Source organism: Uloborus diversus, chromosome 5 (assembly GCF_026930045.1).
Source record: "Uloborus diversus isolate 005 chromosome 5, Udiv.v.3.1, whole genome shotgun sequence".
Taxonomy (NCBI): domain Eukaryota; kingdom Metazoa; phylum Arthropoda; class Arachnida; order Araneae; family Uloboridae; genus Uloborus; species Uloborus diversus.
The window spans coordinates 169,077,504-169,096,965 of NC_072735.1; the positions used below are offsets into that span (position 1 = coordinate 169,077,504).

A 19,462-nucleotide genomic window follows, 5' to 3' on the forward strand; every position below is an offset into this window, starting at 1 on the left:
ACGCGTGAGCTTCTGGATAAAAAGTCATCTGAGGGAAGCCACTGTTCATCAAAGAGACTTTTCATCCAGAAGCTCACACTTCTTTGCTTTGAAAAAGGTGTTCCTTGTAACACCAAAACATGTGTCTGCAGTAATTTGCAATTTTTGTGCTTCAAAACGTTAATTGATTCATTTAATTTTTAGCAGAAAGGTATTAATATTCATTATTCACTAAAAAGTACTTGTTTTAAAAGGTAATGAACAAATTTTTTGTTTAAGAAATCACATACATTTGTGATTTCACAAGCAACAAAACTCTGTTCCAAACCTTTTCAACTATTATTTTCACTGAAATTTTTGAGTTCTCACAAGCTGGACAAAAGAATCGTTTTATGTAAAATGGCCCAATACAGGATAACTTAAATTACAAAAATTGATAACTCAACAGATATCTTTCAACGGACAAGCATTTTAAACGATCCAGAGATTCAAGGCACATTTTAAAAAGGAAACAACTGACATAAAATACTACTGACTTGGTTACAATCAACTCCTTCCACCAGAGCACGAGTTTTCTCGATGGCACGAATGGTGGCTTTGGGTACTCCATCAACATACACATGGTAAGCTTCCACAATGCCTTGAGAAGCATCCGGTTGACACCAACCAATCAAAATGCTTTTATTCAGTTGTCGTTCAAGGACTAGTCGAGTAGGTGCAGGGACTGTTGAAAATTAATGTGATTAACAAAACAAAAGCATATACAGTAGAATACCTTCATAACGTCAACCGATATAATGCAGTTCTCTATAAACCGCACAACTTTTCAGAAGTAAACAATAGGTTTTTAAGTTTAAAAAGTCCCTTTGTTTTGCCTTGCTAACATAAAAATTGTTAGGAAAATTAAATTTTGGAACAGTTTTTCATCTTTCCAGCTTAATTCAAAGCTTTTAAATGAAAATTAATATTCACAGTAAAGAGAAAATATCAGATGGCTCTTGAAAATGCAGCTGTTATGCAAAGTATTAAGCTGACAGAAGTGCAGGATAATTCACTTTCTTTTAATTGTAAAGCATATTTATTTCTGAATGATTAGTTGTATAATTGGTGTTTTAATACTCATTGCAGATAAAACTAATTCTGAAGTGCTAATATATATATATATTCTGAATATTAGTTTCAAAATTTGAGAAATGGCCTAACGCAAAAGCTCTGGTCCCAAGGTGTGCGTTATAACGGTCTTCTACTGTATAACTACGTTTTAGTCAATACAAAGGTTGGAAGGCAATAAACAGTCGTAATTATGCACATTAAATTAAAAAAAATAATCTTTTCACACATTTTATAATAAATTTTGATAACTAACCGGGTCCTTCGTCTCTTTCTAAATCGGACAAATAATCTTCTTCAAGGTCATCAATGTCTTCCAAATCGATGTAATCATTCATTCGATGGAAATCCTCTAAAAGGAAATTATGCTTTTTAAAAATTCTCTCAACTGTATATGGAAGTGAAAGATGTAGAAGTTTAATATGCAGCAAGGGAAAAAAATAAATAAAAATAAATGTGTAAAAAATACTTTTCTAATAAAAAAAAACTTCAAAAATTTTTGTCTAGAAAAAAAAAAGATTTTTCAGTACAATAACTCTGTTCATATCGGTAGTACCAATAAAATTATAGACAGATCTTAAATTAAAGTATCATGTTGTTACATAATTTTTTTTAGACAGTTTAAGCACAGTAAATGCTCTCTCTAATCAATTTTATATCTTCACATGAGGATTCATTATGTTTGTGTTTTTCCCCCTGCTTTTTTTAAATCTCTCAAACAGTTAAAGGTTTTAAAAAACTTAATTGTTTAAGATTTAAGATAATAAAAGTAAAAATAATGTATTGCCCAGGAAAAGTTTCATTTTCTTCTCCTTTTAATCAATTGAAAAAAATAGAGGCATTATCTATCCATCCCAATTTACTGCAGTTTACACTGCAACTTTGATTTATTATTTCATCAAAAAATATTAATGCATTTTGCACCTTAAGAAATAATAGGGAATAAGTTAACTAATTTTCTTTCATTTATGCAAGAAAACCCTCTTAACATAAAGTGTTTTTGGCATGTCACCACATAATTAACTTGCAAGTTAGTTGAATTTTAATTTTCCAACGCCTTTATTGTTTAACACAACACTTTTTTTTTCTTATCTTCTCTTGACGATTATGATATAGAGAAGGGAGGGGCTGCTGAGGTTTCTCTTTAGATCATCCAAAAAGATATTTCCTCTGAATATTTTCTGTACTTTTTAGAAAAGTAAAATTCACTCATACTAACAAGATAGAAATTTTCTACACAATTTTCAACATCATCAACAACAACAATAGTAGTAATGTCAAATAAGTAAATCAAGAAATTTGAATAGCACTGTATGATTTTCACATAGTTCTAAACGTTTTCAGAGCATATGACTTCTTACTGTGACATTAATTTCAATGGAAAATTGTCAAATGATTATAATTCATTTCTTTCTGGCATCACTTCCAATTCTGCATTTCATTTCTTGAGAAATGGAAATTTCTGAAGAATAAAATACCCAAACACCCTAAAATGGATCAGAAATCAAACAATGCATACCAGTTGTAATTTTACATTCTCTTTGGCAAAACAACTGAGGATCATCTCCAGATAAATCACCATCATTATAAATGAAACAGGTGCTACCATCATCAGAGTCTCTTGTGCCATATAACACTTGCGATTGAAATTCATATAATTCCTCCCCTAAAAATATTGATAAATGTAGAATCAAATATTTAAAAAAAAAGACAACAAAATTCATTAGAAGAAAAAATACTTACCAGTTAGTTTCTCTACAAAATTAGATGGCACTAAACCTTTTCTCCCATCGAGTAACTCACCAGAAAAAAAGCCATCCTGTCAAAAACATGAATTTGCAGCATTCAGAAACAATATAGTGCATGAAAAAGCAAGTAAAAGAGACAATACACTTAATGCAAGCTTTTACTGCCAACATTAAAAAAAAACTTTTTCTGTTTTCAAAAGCAAAAAAATGTAATGTAAAAATAAAGAATAAGTTTTCCACTTGGTAAAAGAGAGATGGGGGGGGGGGGCATGCACAAGTCAAAGTTATGAATTTTTGAATGTACAGGGTGGCCCAAAAGTAACTTACCCAATATACAAGGCCAATAGCTTATCCGCTGAATCAGTCAAATCAAAATTTTCAATGTTGTTATTCGAAGGTATGTGCTCAGGATTGTGATGATTTTAAGCAACACAGTGCTCATGGTTATGGTTACAGTGAACAAACTGCAAAATCTTCTAATGGCAATACCCATTTTTCTTTGTGCAAATTGATCTGCATGTTGGAAAACCAGAAATGGCATTAGAACCACTGGTAAGGGATGAAAATTGCCCGTTTGCAAATTTCAGCACCTGTAGCAACACCTTTCAACAGCATTTTAAAGGTTTTTTCCACAAGAAATGCTTTGCGATTGGTGCTTCTACAATTGTCTAACCCTATGAATTATGCAAAGTTTGTCAAAAAACCTTACTCTTTCGTCATGACCCTAGGCCTAAAAATTCTCAACTTTGCAGATACTTTTAGCAGGCTTGTCATTTTGAATTTTTCCAGAGGGCAAAGAGTACATATATTTAATGTAAATTACACACACACACACACACACACAAAAAAAAAAAAAACAGTAAAAACTATCCCACTTATGCTTAAATATATTAATTTTTTAAAGCCAGGGAGAGGTGTGATTGACATCCTTGAACCCCTAAATGATGGGCCAGGCTTTAAGTCAGCAATTTTTATCACATGCCAATTGTTTCTGTGTCACTTGTTTTTCAATGTGAAGTTCAATGTGCAAGAAAAAATGGTTACTGCCATTTAAAATTCTTTCACTGCAACCAGATACAATTAATTTATAATAGAAAGCTGCAAAACCAATCTTACCTCGTCCATATCCCCAAATATCAGCACAAAGTCACCGGCTGTCAATTTCAGCTCCGCTTCGGGATTTTCGTTCGGTGATTGCTTCAGGGGGTCATAGCTGTACCGAGCAATGTACACTTTGCACTGGCCTCTGTGTGGAAGATCGATGTAATCCGTTTCTCCGTACATGTCTTCGGACTTTGTGGTCGTGGTGGCGTGAGTGGAGGCATAGGGGGCGCTACTGGGTAATAATGGTAATGTTGAGCTGTAATTTCCAGACTGTGACATACTTCCCCCATGCATGCCGGACAACGAAGAAGTACCCGTCAGAGGAGTACTACTTCGGCTTCCGGGCGGGGTCGTTGAAAAGGGGCGTCTGTTGCCTAGAAATAATAAGAATCATCAATGCATATACGTTATGAACTAAAATGGAAATGATTCCCAAATGTATTGCAAAAGCATGAAAGTGAACATAAAAAATGAATACATGTTTATCTGTTCCTGATACAAATCCACAGCTTAAGTCATTTTTTATCCAAATTTGGCACCAGGGTTTTTTGATGCACAGGAATTCACATCGGGGATTTTTGCTATACAAGTTCACAGTTCTGTAACTTAGAGCCAGAAGGAAGTAAGTCACATTAGGTTATTTTACAGGAGAGAGGAGCAACTTTTTTCTGGCACACGCAAGGGATGGGACGTGCTCTTTTAACCAAGGTAAAAAATGTAAAAGGATTTTTTTTAAAAAAGAACTAGGTTCTCATGGCCCAATGCGGAATAGGCTTCTACATATAATGCACTAATAAATGGAAAGTCGCAATTTTCGGACTTACGTCAGTCTGGCTCTGAGGTACAGGGTTTAAGTCTGATTTTTGCCAAATTTGGCATAGAAGTTCTTTGATGCTCAGGAATGCACAGGGGGGGGGGGGAGTTTGCTGTGAAATAAGTGAAATGGAATGTTTACGCCTATTAAAACTAAACTAAATTATGTGGCACAACAGCTCATGGGGGCCAGGGCCAATTGTGCCCATTCGTCTATTAACAACGACTAAATTTTCAGAATTTGAAAAAATCCATGGAGGTCTAATCAAATTTTGAGTCATAAAATTGCTCTTTTCTACATGTTGACGGAAAATTTTACGCTGTTATTTTTTTCGTTTATTTAAGCCTGATTGTTGAACATGTGCAACTTTTATTTGCAAAGGAGACTGTGCTGTGCAATGCATAGTTACATTTATAAAAAATCTGTTATGCATCCTATTGCAGAGGATATTTATGTCAATAATCCAAATTAAAATCTGTTTTAGAATTTAACAATTTTAAAGGTGTTCATTAATTATTTTAAAAATAACATTAAAAAAATCTTTCTCATTAGTTATAACATGTTTAAAACATTCAAAGTTTTTTTCCCTAAACAACTCTGTAGCTACAAAAAAATATCAACAAAGGAAGACACAATGCTGAACAAAAAAAGAGCAAATTTGATAAACTCAAAAATAATGCACACATTACTTTAACGTCTATCAATCAACAGAAAATTGAGGTACAAAGCACTGAGAGCAAGTACCAGTCATGGAAGTAAATATAGCTTAAAACTTGGGGAACTTTGATTTCGGAAAATTAGAGGGTCAACTCCAGATCTAAGCTCTTATTTGTGTTTGAATAAAACATTTATGACCACACTTCCGATATTGACAGCCAACTGCTAAGCATGCACAAGGTTTAAAAAAAAAACATTTTTAACGTAGGGTAACACCCCCCAGTAATTGGCAGGTCACCAGTGTTTAGCACATCCAACAAAAATGTCCTAAAATAAGATTTGTACCCAATCTTTTAAAATTAGAAGGCTATACACCAACTGAATGTACATTTACATTAAAGATTATAACTTCAATTCATGTTACTAAATGGTAGCAATGCATAGGAAAGAGAAACAAATGTGGCTCGCGCCAAATCAGCCATTTTTGTTGAAAAGCTTCTTCTCTGGCTTAAGGGAAACATGCACATCAACCCATTAAAATCTGACTTAAAATATATTTTAAATTTTGGTAGTCAAAACTTTGTTTAGTTGAAAGGTGTTGCTTTGAGTGGGTAGAAATATATTTTTGTCCCTTTTTGGATTTTTGAAGTAATGAATGGATGCCATTTACTGGTGCTTCAGTTTTGCTAATCTCCAGTAATTGGCACATGATTTTATATTCACTAATGTGTTGTGCAATATGTCACTAGTTTGATTTATGATACTTTTGCAGCAACAATATTATATGGGTTCTACTATTGATTTGAATCCTACAGAATATACTGCTAATTTTTTAAGAGAAACAATAAAAAACAAATATGTCTGGCCAACAGTCAGATATTGCGACTGTAGAGAATCGTTTTCATTTTATGGTCTTTTAGAACCATCAGGTTAATGTTCCTTTTTCTGTGGAAACAGCTATAATTCGTAAAATCCAAACTGCATACCGATTAATGAAACAGCAATAATCTCGATATTTTTTTCCATGTTTATTTTAACATAGAAAACACTCCAAATTTACTTTTAAATTCTTTAAAATACTTTTTCAACATCAAGATGTGTAATTTCACATTAATTTATGTAAAATTACCTACTTAAATTAACATTAATTATGCTTCTTATGATGATGAAATTTGTATGTAATCTAAAAGCAAAAAATAAAGTGATTTTCCAGTTCTATTAACATGTGCCAATTACTGGATCACAGGGTGTCATACACTGGGGTATCAGGTGCCAATTATTGGTGATTTTGGTAACTTTTTATACATATATTTTTATAAAAATATCAATTCAAATATTTTTGCTTTCAGTGAACTAAGTAGATGCACAGATGTGCATTCTTTTATACAAAAATATTTTCAAGTGAATATTTTTTTCTAAGTAATGAAAACTAAGGTAAGTTTAAGGACAAGCTCTCAAAGTGCCAATTACTGGGGTCATTTGGCAGTTGGTTGCAAATCAACTAGTGTAATGACACTAGTTGATTTGCAACCAACAGAAGTTAAATGTCACCTTTTTTTTACTTCATCTTTATGAAAATTTAATAAATTTCCTTAAAAAGTCATTGCTGGATTTTTGCATCAAAATTGGAAGAAAAATTAAGATTATTATGTGAAGAAAGAAGATAGTTTCAACAACAGAATACTTAGAGGTACAATGCACCAGAAGTACCCTGTTTCTCATGACATCAACAACACAGAACTACCTAGGCTCCCTCTCCAGATGGCCTAGAAACTAAACAGAGTGGTTTAAAAATATCAGCAAAACTTAGAAGGGAATTAGAAGGAATGAACATAAAAGCACTTGTAGTATAATGCGCTCTAATGCAAGCCCTCTGCCACCTTCATATAGCAAATCCAGACACATACTGTACCACAAATACTTTTATATTTGTCTCCACTAACACCCTTCAAATTTGGTCAGACATTTCCCAATCACCCGGAAAATATTACATTATGAAAAAATAAACAAAATAATCTTACTTATATTAGCTCTTTTCCTATCAAGTTCTGCAAGTATCCTATTATCCTGCTCTAATTTGGCCATAAGAACATCTAACTCTTTCATTGTGACAGATGATTCTAAAACAAAAAGTTGAACATAATTATCAAAATTTAAGATAATTCATATTATTCTAACATTTTCCAGAAATGTTTCGACTTTGGCTTATATTTTGCTTCAAAATAACAGAAAGAAAGAATTAAAAAATAATAATTTTAACAATAAACAGCATTCTTAATTTCAAATGAAATTTCCTGAAAGGAAAAAAAAAAGAGTAACTGCAGATTTATATGCAATACTTGGCTATTAAAAATATTTCAATTTAGAAATTTAGTTCAAAAGTTATAAAATGTTTATTCTCATCCCCCCTTTTACAGTGTGAATGTAATACTTCAGGTTTCATTTTATTGAACTGTAGATTTTCGCAGAGGCAGAAATGATTTAATTTATTAATTTATTTTAATAATGAATTTAAAAATCAGAAAATAAACATAAAGTATAAGAATTATAATCAAAGAAACATACTTCATATTATTTAAAAGTCAGCTAAAATGCGTACATGCCAAGGAATTACTTCAGAAACCATGCTCTAACATTTCAAACAGCAAATGATTACCAAGCATACGTATAATGGCATTTTATACGAATATCAAATGCATGAATGAGGAGAAATGCTGGCTCTAGATACGAGCTTTACAAGTAAATCTGAAGAAAAAGTTCTAACTAATGATCTGGAAGTTCCACAACATTGCTACAGTTTCAGTCTGTCAAAAAAATTTTTCTAAGAATCATAAAAGGGATAAAAAAAATAAATAAATAGACTTTTTAAAAAAACCTTGATTTGGTCATTTTATTTCATTATAATTTTCTCACAAATTCATTTTAAATGCTTCAACAGGTGATTTTTTTAATGTAACATTTTTTTTACAGAAGATTTTTTTGATTACGAAATATATCCACAAAGTAAGTTCTGTTTGGTAATAAAGAAATATCATATACGGATACGGGAAAAATATTTATTACTGAAAAATTTACAACTCAAACTACTTTTTTGTCACATGTCAGGCGTCATCGTGAGGAAAAAAAAAAACACCTTTTGTCATAAGTCCTCGGTGCTTGTTCTGTATTGCGTGGAACAATTTCTAAAGTGTATCACAGTAAACTTTTGCATTTATTGTTTGACCTCACGGCAAAAAAACAGCTGCAAATGTGACATAAGACCTCCTACAGGAATATCGCCGGGACATGTTTGACCGTCCTCCTTATAGCCCTGACCTTGCTCCTAATGATTTCTACCTCTTCTTGCACCTGAAATCTTTCCTTGGTGGGCAACACTTCGCCAACAATGATGAGCTGAAAGAACAAGTTATCATATGGTTGAAAACGCAAGTGGCAACCTTCTATGAAGAAGGCATACAAAAACATGTGCCACGTTATGACAAATGCCTGTAAAATTTTGAGAGTTAAGTAGAAAAGCAGTTTACGAGTTGTAGATTTTTCAGCAATAAATATTTCTCCTGTATCTGTATATGATATTTCTTTATTATTAAACGAAACTTACTTAGTAGATAGACTTCGTACATCAGAAAATCAATCTTAAAAAATATTCTTACTAAAGGTAACAAACAAAAATACAAAATTATTATACTGTACAGAAATAAAAATACATTAAATTCCAAAAGAAAAATAAATATGTCATTTATAAACTGAAGGCATACAAATAATTTATACACACTCAAAATGTCAAAAATTACTATTGTTGATATATTTAAAAGTACAATATAATTTGGAAATAAAATCTGGACCCATTTCGTGACATGCCAAAAAAAGTTGAATAATAATAAATAAATAAAAATGACATGAACAGTGTTTTTCTTAAATCACAAAATGACCTTTACAGAAATTTATGACACGTTCAAAAGCTAGAAACAGATTGGAAGAGAAAACCTCAGCATGCATTCTCTTAGAATTGATAACATACCAGCATAATATTAAAAATCTTGCAAACAACAAAGAGCAAAAAATCTAAGAAATCACAAGAATAGATTATTTAAGTTGAAAATATTATTAATTTTCCTAAGTTTTTTAAAAATTTCATAGCAAACAACTTTTGTAATCTATCTTAGTGTTTAATTACAAGTTAGCACAAGCAGAAAAAAAATATAGGTGCCATATATAAAAACGTAAGGTATTAGTACAGTAACTCCTCCTTATAATCTCGCTTGTGGGGAGACAACAAATAAGTACGACCTATCCAAAAATGTGATGTAACCGAAGTCATAAAAAGTAACTATAATTAGCATAAAGTAAACTCCTGATTATCAGCGGTCAGATTATCCGTGTGTCTTTTCTCAATTTGTTTTTAAAAACTTATACAAATACAAATAAGACAACCAGCAACAGGCTCTTGGTCCAGCTAGGCTGGTCCAAGTCAATTAATTAGTCCCCAATGAAGATCAACGGCCCTCTTAAAGCTATCCACCACCTTGCTCATTACCACCTCCTCCAGTAAGCTGTTCCAAGTGCCCACGACCCTGCTATAGTAGTTTTTCCTGTTTCCAAGTTAGCCTGAGATTTGAAGAGCTTGAAACAATGCGCCCTCATCCTGCTTTCTGTGCAAAAATTTAATTCATTAACATCATTCATTTTGATAAATTTAAACAACTGTATCATGTCCCCTATGACCCTCCTTTGCTCCAGGCTATACATATTAAGCCTATTAAGTCTGGTATCATATTCTAAATCTGAAAGTCCCCTTCCTAGTCTAGTTACCCGACTTTGAACCCTTTCCAATACACAAATATCTTTCCTCAGATAAGGCGACCAAAACTGCACAGCATACTCCAAATGAGCTGTTACTATACTCCTATATAAAGACAGAAGAACCTTCTTTGATTTTTTTGAAATAGATCTATTGATAAACCCAAGAATTCTGTTGGCTTTGTTACTTGCAATGTTGCACTGTGTCATTGTTCGCTTTTAGATTTTACACATATTTTTTACATTCAATAATAGTAGATGCAATGTAGGAATGTTTTTAGTTACAATTTAAATGTATGTGTGAGCGTTATTAATATTTTTAGCTATTGTATACTTTAAGAGTATCGTTTTTTACCTATTATTCGGATAATACGCGGTTTTTGCTTATCTGCTATTCTGCGGACAATGGGGGAGTTTACTGTGCAAATTAATGACATCTGCACCAAGAAAGAGATTGTTGTCATCAGTAAGATGATTTTTTTAATGCAAACAAAAGAAAATTTGCTTAATTTGCTCCAATTGTTCTTTAAAAAATACATATTTATTTTTAATTGTCTCATGGTGGAATATGAATCAAAAGTTACAGCAACTAATTTAGGTGAATGGAAAACATACCAGTTTTGTCCATTGAAAAAGGAAAAAAAGAAAATTACTTTTCTGAGAAATATAACTTTTTTCTGTGATATTAAAAATAAAGCAAAAAAATTTTTTTTAATATAATTTTCGATAGACAAAGGAAAATTCTGATACATCTGAATGATCTATATAACGAGGCGAGATGTAACGAGGGGTTACTATACTTGAAAACATTGGTTTAACTTAAAAAAATTGGCCAGCTGCAGTTTTGTCACTTTTTCAAAATCCTGTTTGCCATCTCTGGTTAGTCAAATTATATGATTTTACAATGTATACATATATCAAATGATAGCAATATTAATACTATAATGGAGCTATATGGCAAGTGCTAGTTCTACTTAAATTGAATTATTAAAAATCTGACAATGGCACAAAATTCAAAAGGAATAATTCATATAGTAATTCTAAATACATGCTAAAGACAAGAATTACAGTAGGCAAGATGGCTACAAAAATCAATGGCTATTAACTGAAGCTCAGATCATGAATCATTTATTAAAAAAATAATGAAAAGCTCAGCAAATGAAAGCTAAGCATAAAACGAGCGCTGCACTACTGCTTCTAGTAAAACCTGAATTCAAGTGCCGCTAGAGGTTTATGACAGATGCTTGATACTTACGCTTAGGAAATCTACTTTTGTTGAGTTGCCAATACATTTGCTTATTCCTTTCAGATTCAATTAATAATTGGTCAATAGCAGGAGAAGAAAAGGATGATTCTGTCCAAACAGTGACATGTCGTGAGGTGAAAATACACTAACAATATCACGCAACTAATATTGTTTTAAAGCCCTGAATCACACAGGTCCAACAAACGACTTATGCAGAACTTGAGTCAATTCTTACATAGGTTGCTTGTTGGGCTGACAAATAGCCATTTCAAAAACAATTATCACAAAAAAAAAATGTCGGAAAACGTCAAATTTTTAATATTTATGACTGCTTAATTATCATTCTTCAGTGCACATCATAAAACACAAATTATTTGTAAGACCTATAACTGTAGACCAGTGGTTCCCAACCTTTTTAGTTCAGCGGCTTACCATTTTTGTAAAAAAAACTATTGCAGCCCACTAACTACTATATATTTCTTGCACAGCCAAAATTTACTTTCTAGTAGGGGGGGGGGGGGACTATCATCTGCTCATAACTGTCCTTAAGTGTAAATAATAAATTGAACTAGGATTGAAAGTGTGTTAAAAACAAGAGTTCTGGAGATGACATTTCAGACTTTTACTCTGTTGTTTTAAAGCGATTTTAATCGAAAAGTTTTTGGTTCAAATAAAGTAAAGAATAATAACAAATCAAACATATATCTAAAGTTTACACAATTCTAGAAAACCTGCCAAATTATTTTGAATCTTTAAGGATGAAAATTCTACCTTATTATGAGAAACAACCATAAACACTTAGGAGTTTTTATCTAAAAGCTTATAAATGTTTCATCTTCCATATTTGAATTTTTTTTTATTTCATTTCTTGAATATATAATGCAAAACCAATCATGGGGCCAGGTAAAGGCCTCATGGTTATAAAAGTATTTTACTCTTCTTTCAAAAAAAAAAAGAGAAAGAGAGAAGGAAATGATATTTAAATAATCCGATTTTGAAATACTTTTTCTTATCATTCAAATGAATCTGTTTTACATAGTTAACTGATTGAAAAAAAAACTTAGCCTTCAAAATCGATAGTTAAAACATTTGTTCATTTAAGCTTATTTTCAACTTCAATTACTTAGATTTATATTAATATACTTTTATATTAATATACTTTTCTAAAAAGACCTTAAATCCAATTTGTTAGTTTTTAATGAAATGCTAATTCTCAGTCACTTAAGTGTAAATATAAGCCGAAAAACCTTTAATTTTAACAAAATTCCTTATGCACATTTTTCTTTCATCATATAAAATACATCAAAAGAACGGGGGTAAAGTAGATTTCTCTTACTCATGTTAGATCTGTGACTTAAATTGTTAGACTGCTTATGGTCTTCTTCAAACTGTGCCTTCAATTTCTCTATATTTGCAGAAGATACAGGAGAGCCTAAAATAATTAAAAACAGATTGAATATTAAAGAATAAATATCGTTTATAATAAATCATTTCCAATTTACAATCAACATACAAATTTACGGAATAGACAAAATAAATAGAATTAACAAACGAGTTCAAACAAAAAGTCTCTAAACAGATACACATTGGCAAAAATACAAGACATAATTGCAATTAAAAAATTTTTTAAAAAACCCTTCACAACAGATATAATTATTAAGAGTGTTTTAAACCGGTACTTTATTTGAAATAATAAATAGATTCACTTCATATTAAATGATTTTCTTATCTACTATTTATGTATCACAATGTAAGGCTGAGAAAAGTAATCAACATAATGGCAGATATCCCTGCCCTAAAAAATATCTCTAGAAAAACTGTTCTTTCGAGAAAAGAATCGATCGTTTGAGCTAGAGCCCTAAGTAAAACTCATGGAAATGGTCATTCCAGAGGAATATTAAAAGTGAAAAGTTGACTAGGGTAGCAAATGGAGAATGACTTATAGGGGTTTCTGTAAAATAAATGTCAAGTTAAAGAGTTTTTCAACCATTGAAATTAACATCTCAACATAGTATAAAATGAAGTCACCAAAAAGCGTCTGTGTGTTTGAACTCACAAAACTCGAGAACTACCCGGCCGATTTCGATGAAATTTTCACAGTTTGTTCCTTTAAGTCCTGAAAAGGTTTGCAGACCAGTTCGAAAAAAATTCGATGAATAGTTCTTTTTTTATTGCAACTTACGTCCAATTTTATCATAAATTCCCAATTATGGGGGTGAAAAATTACTTGCATATATTAATATTATATATCGTTGGAAAGAATAGAACTTTCCGCGTTCTACACAATTTGTTTCAATGATTTAACTTAATTATGACGGGAGTTATTTGCATTTTTAGCTCTAATTTGTTTAGGCTTAGCTGAAATTTAGGCACTACTTTCTTCATTAAATCTATCAATCAAAAGTGAAGGAATTGTCCCACAGTTTTCTTTTTCATAAAATTGAAAAGAGCGGCTTTTTCTACTCCAGATCTAACTCGACCCGTGGTCGAAAGTTATCTATCTCCATTTGAAAAAAGTTACAAGCGAATTAAATGAAATTCAAAAACCTGTTCTCTGTACAAGTCTTTAACCATTTTATTTTCCGTTTCCACGGTAACGCTTTTTGAATCCATTGTTTATTTCCATCTTTCTCATTTTCAATTCTTAAACTTATTTTACTTTGGTTTCCATGGTTACGCTTTTTATATCCATCTTTCTCATTTAAATTTCCTAAAAGTATTTTAATATCTGTCATCATTGTTTGGAGGGGAAATTTTGCATGATGTTTTTTTTTCCCCTTTATTTAAGCCTGATTGTTTACTATACGTCACTTGACAATTTTTATTTTCAAAATAGACCGGGCAAATCTGGGCAAAGCAGCTAGTGAACATTAAGTCAACCATTAGAAAAACAAATGTCGACTAACCGGCATAGACGAGTTACCAGAGTTGAATCTTATTACTTTTTAAACTCAATAATTATAAATACCTAACTTCAAATACAATAAATAACTTAGTATGAATATTTCTTTAAAACACATTCATATTTGTTTGAATTAAGATGCCGTGCAAGAATTTTAATGTTGAATGTCGACCAAAAAATTACCGTACGTACCTACTGTCGCTCGTGATCTTTCGAGTTCAGCTAAGATTCGATTATCTTGCTCGATTCGAGCAATTATTTTATCGATTTCATATGAGGCTGAGTTGAGAACATTTGATGAAACTGGTGAAGATGAGGATATTGTTGTACCAGGAGAGATCATGTTGGTTCCTGTAACATTCAGCACATTGATTTTTTTTTTAAATGGTTAAAAAAATAATTAATTACAGGAAAAAAACAGTACAAACAAAGTTTCAATCATGTCCTTCATTATTTATAATAGTGAGTCAGTTTCAAACATATTTCCTGACATACTAATCATTAACAGCCAGTAAAAAAAAAAAAGTATTTATTCTTAGCAAGTGTTGAATGAATTCATTATTCAAACACACTTTTTACTTCCTTTTACAAACTAGTATGTTGTGGCCATCACGAAACTTTCTTCTATATTTTTCCTTTTTCTGATCCCTCCCCATGCTTGACGAGGAAGCAATATTCCTAACAGAAACAAAATTACACATGCAAAAACTTGACGACCATCCCAATGTCTGAATTATTGTAAAAACAAAACAAAGAGCGAAAATTGAAAGTTACTTTAAAAGCTTTACTTGAATTAATTACAAATATTTTATTTATTAACAAACATTAGTGGCAACAGTTAAAAATTTTAAATCATTGAGATAATATTTCCGATCATTTCCATACAATTAAAATCACGAGAAATACGCAGACGACAATCTATTACGATTTATCTTTCTTATTGTTGCATTAATAAAACTATTTTTATTCGCAAAAAAAAAAAAAAATCAACACCTCTTGGAGCAATTGGAGTCAAAATTGAACCAAAGCCTGTTTACGTATGGATTCACATATATTCCAAATTTCAACCAGAACGTAGCATTACTTCTTGAGATAGGGCACTCACAATGGAAAAAAAGAACGGGCGATTGCGCTACCCCCTTTTTAGCTGTTGACACCAAAATAAAATCAGCTCTTATACCCACTAAGGGCTACTTGTCAAAAAATTTTTGTTTGATTCCGTTCGTTATTTCTTGAGATACAGCAGTCACAATTGACGACAAAAAACATTCTATAGCTCACCCCCCTTTGAGTTATTGACACCAAAATTGAATCAGCACCTGCTCCTGTTAATGGCAACATATGGACCAAATTTTGTTTGATTCCGCCAGTTACTTCCTGAGGAATAGCAAGCATGCGTAACTCAAAAAACGTCCCATTGCTCCACCCCCCTTGGAGGAATTCGCACCAAAAACTAATGGGCACAAGTTCACATACGGGCACATATGTGTACCAAATTTCGTTCGATTTCATGCGGTAGTTTTTGCTGTAGAGCGGCCACAAAAAACTGGTCACACACAGACGTGACACACATACATACACACACACATACATACACACACACACACACACAGACAGACATTTTCCAAAAATAGTCGAAATGAACTCAGCACACCTCAAAACGTTCGAATCCGTCAAAACTCGAAATTCGAAAATTTGCACGAATCCAATACTTTCTTCTATATATTAGATATAGAAGAAAGTAAAAAGGAAGTATTGTATTCGCGAAAAAATTTTCACTAAAAAATCAGCCGTAATTTCCATTTTGCTCACCCCCGAATGAATGTTGTGTTTATTTTTCAACCCGACCACACGTGGACATATGTCCAGGAACGTACAGACACCCAAAATATCCATTTTGACGATCCCCGAGTTAATTACAACGAGTTTTCTTGTGACGTCTGTATGTACGTATGTATGTGTGTATGTATGTCGCATAACTCAAAAATGGAATGTCCTAGAAAGTTGAAATTTGGTACTCAGACTCCTAATGGGGTCTAGTTGTGCACCTTCCTTTTGGTTGCATACGGATGCTCCAAAGGGGGTCTTTTGCCCCTTTTTGGGGAGAAATTATTGTTAATTTCGATGTAAACTCAAGTACCGTATATACTCGCGTATAAGTCGAGAAATTTTGTCCAACAAATGAGATCAAAGGAAGGGGGATCGACTTATACGCGGGTCAAACTTTTCGGAAAAAAAATTCCGATCAACGAGAGCTGGGAAGCTACGAGAAATGCCGATGTGCGCTTACAGGTAGTTGCTTATAAGTTGATCGTGTGAAAAAGTAAACTTATTCAAAAATAATAAATAAAAAAACCTAAATAATACACATAAATAAAGATAATTTTATTCCTCTTTATTAAGGATCAAATCAGCGATTAACGAATATCGTGAAACGTATGAAAATACTTATCGTCAACAGTCACGCCATTCAAATAATTAACTGCTATACTTTTTGTTTTAAGAGTGGCAACATACTTGCTTAATCATATCTTTTCAAAGCTTGTGCGCACTTCTGCCTCCTGGTTGTGATCATTGAGGTTGTGATATCATTGACGATTCTGCAGCCGCCGATGTATACGATGACGGAAGCGGACTTTAGTGAACTTTTTTTGCGTCCGACTAGGAATCCGAGTTCGAAGACTTTTAGAAATGTTTTCCTACTTAATTCCTATTTTATTTGTAAATAAATGTGCTCATTATTTTGAAATTTCTTTGAAAATGATTCGCGATGTTTTTGGAAAGTATGGGGGTCGACTTATACGCGGGTTTTAGATTTTTCTGGATTTTTTCTCTGAAGAAGGGGGGTCGACTTATACGCGAGATCGACCTATACGCGAGTATATACGGTAGTGTTATAATTTGGCGGACAGTTAGCGATATATCGCCAGTCTTTTGATCGCCAAGTTTTGTCGCCAACTTTTGGCGACAAATTTGGCATTTTTTTTTCTTAAATCTGGTTCCAATTCGGCCACTGTTGGTGATATTTAGAGAGTAAACTATTGAATCACATTAAAACTGCCAATAATGAGAAAATGACATTAAATTGGAGTAAAAGGAAGTCATGTGATGCATCAGCTCGTTTCTTTTTAGAATTGAATAAATACCTTATTGCTCAAAAAGTAAAAGAACGAAGCAAGGTATAAAGACAAATTAACAGGAAAACTGCGTACACTTATTTAGAGGTTGAGTCTTCTGAAATTTTTGAAGAGAGTCTTTATATCAAAAAGCTTATTTCTTTTGCATTGAAAAAGAGTTTCCCTTAATTCCCAAACAGGTGTATGCAGTTTTCCGGTATACTTTGCTTCATATCACTTTACTTTGTTCTTCACTTTCTGTGGAGTTGAATGTTATGAACACCTTGCACACAAGACCATCATCTGAAGTTTTGAATTTAATATGATAAACTATTACACAGAGACAACAACTCTTCCTCATATTTATGATAATTTGAAGAGTATGCTGAGTAATTTTTGAAAAAAAAAAAAAAAAAAATCTAGATTTTTTTGGAGGTTAAACATGTTACATCTCCTTTAAGTACAGATCATTTTGGAAATTATTCATTTGTATCATTAGCTCTTCAAGTAATGCTATTTATTCTGCCATGCTAAGCACAGAAGTGGTATCTGCAGTAGAGCTCAAAATGAGAAATTGATGATTAAAGTTTTACAACTCGTTTTTTTTTTATTTATGTTTTAATTAAATGCTCAACTTGCGGTAGTTGTTTCGTAAATAACTTTTCTAAAAACCGTAAGAGAATATTTTTGTAAAAATCTTTATTTAAAATAAATAAATGTACTTACGACAAATTTTCTTTTCAAAAACTTTTCATATACTACGCTATTTTCACCGTAAGTGACAATTTATAGGCATTTTTAGGGGTATCTGCACAGATACGACAAAAGTAGCTTAGAAAAACGTGCTCAATGTATCATTAAATAATACAGAAAACATCTGCTTTCTTTGAACTTAGCTGTTTCGCTTTATTTTGTTAATACAATTCTAACAGAACCTACTTTCTGAAAGATACCATTTTCAAAACTCCGGACAGTTAAAACTGTAATCCATAACAATTTTCTGTTTTTTATATTCAAAGAATGTGTTTTTTTTATTGTTTTATTTTCTAGATGTATTTTTACCGAGCATGAAGATAATTTTGGCAGCAGACGATACTTAAATAAAAATATTACTGGCCGTAGAACGAAATGCGTTTTTTTGCATGAAAGAATTAGATATGAATATTTTACATGCATTTCATTTTTAGAATTTGCATTTTAAATAACTATTTAAATAGAAAAAGCTGAATATTTACTTTAACAATTATGCAAAGTTGTATTAGTTTTTATTATCAACCTAAATCAACTATTCAACGGTAAACTAATTTTAACATTCTGTGTTACAATAAACTGCTACATTATTAAATATGCTGCTTTACTGCGGTATAAAAGTCGTATCTACAAATTACTAAGGAAAAAAGTGGTAACTGCGCAGATACCACTTTAAAGGCTTAGTATTTGTCACTTACGTTCAAATTGCCTTAGCAAACTAAGCAAATTTGCAGTTACGACTTTTTTCGTAAAGCTTTTTTTAATATTTCGCGTTCACAAATCGCCAAAAAACTTGAGATTTAGGTAAATTAAATTATTAACGACCACCTGGTGACAATAACTCAATTTTGATAAAATGTGCAGATACCACATCTGTGCTTAGCACGGCAGTACAGTCTCAACAGAAGAAAAAGTCTGTTTTAAATAGTAGAAATTGAGGAATAAAGGAATACTCAAATTACTGTTTGACCACGGATTGTATGGAAAGACAAACACCCGTTTTACCGCCAGAAATGGACGAATCTATTATTTTTTATCGATGTCAGCTTCTGCAGAAGCAGAGTCTCATTCAAATGAGCGGAATATGCGCATCAAATTTTTAATTTTCCCCCTTATTCACATAGATTTGTCTTATTTGATCGTTTGAAAATTCCATGCAATCCGTGGTTGGACAGTTGTGGCAAATATAACCAAAACTTCTAACAAATCTTTCAGATCCACACCATACAAGAAGAG

The 19,462-nt window shown here is 32.0% G+C and overlaps 1 protein-coding gene across 1 annotated transcript in view; it reads right to left on the reverse strand.

Moving 5' to 3' along the window:
- Positions 1-19,462, reverse strand: part of LOC129222197 (RIMS-binding protein 2-like) — a 167,464-nt gene that overhangs the window by 35,318 nt on the left and 112,684 nt on the right. Inside the window, exons 9-16 of the mRNA XM_054856668.1 lie at positions 14,553-14,711; positions 12,795-12,890; positions 7,434-7,532; positions 3,954-4,315; positions 2,833-2,908; positions 2,609-2,755; positions 1,346-1,441; positions 516-703 (exon numbers count right to left, since the gene is read on the reverse strand). Coding sequence (XP_054712643.1) covers positions 516-703; positions 1,346-1,441; positions 2,609-2,755; positions 2,833-2,908; positions 3,954-4,315; positions 7,434-7,532; positions 12,795-12,890; positions 14,553-14,711 — 1,223 coding nt within the window. The remainder of the gene's footprint in view (positions 1-515; positions 704-1,345; positions 1,442-2,608; positions 2,756-2,832; positions 2,909-3,953; positions 4,316-7,433; positions 7,533-12,794; positions 12,891-14,552; positions 14,712-19,462) is intronic.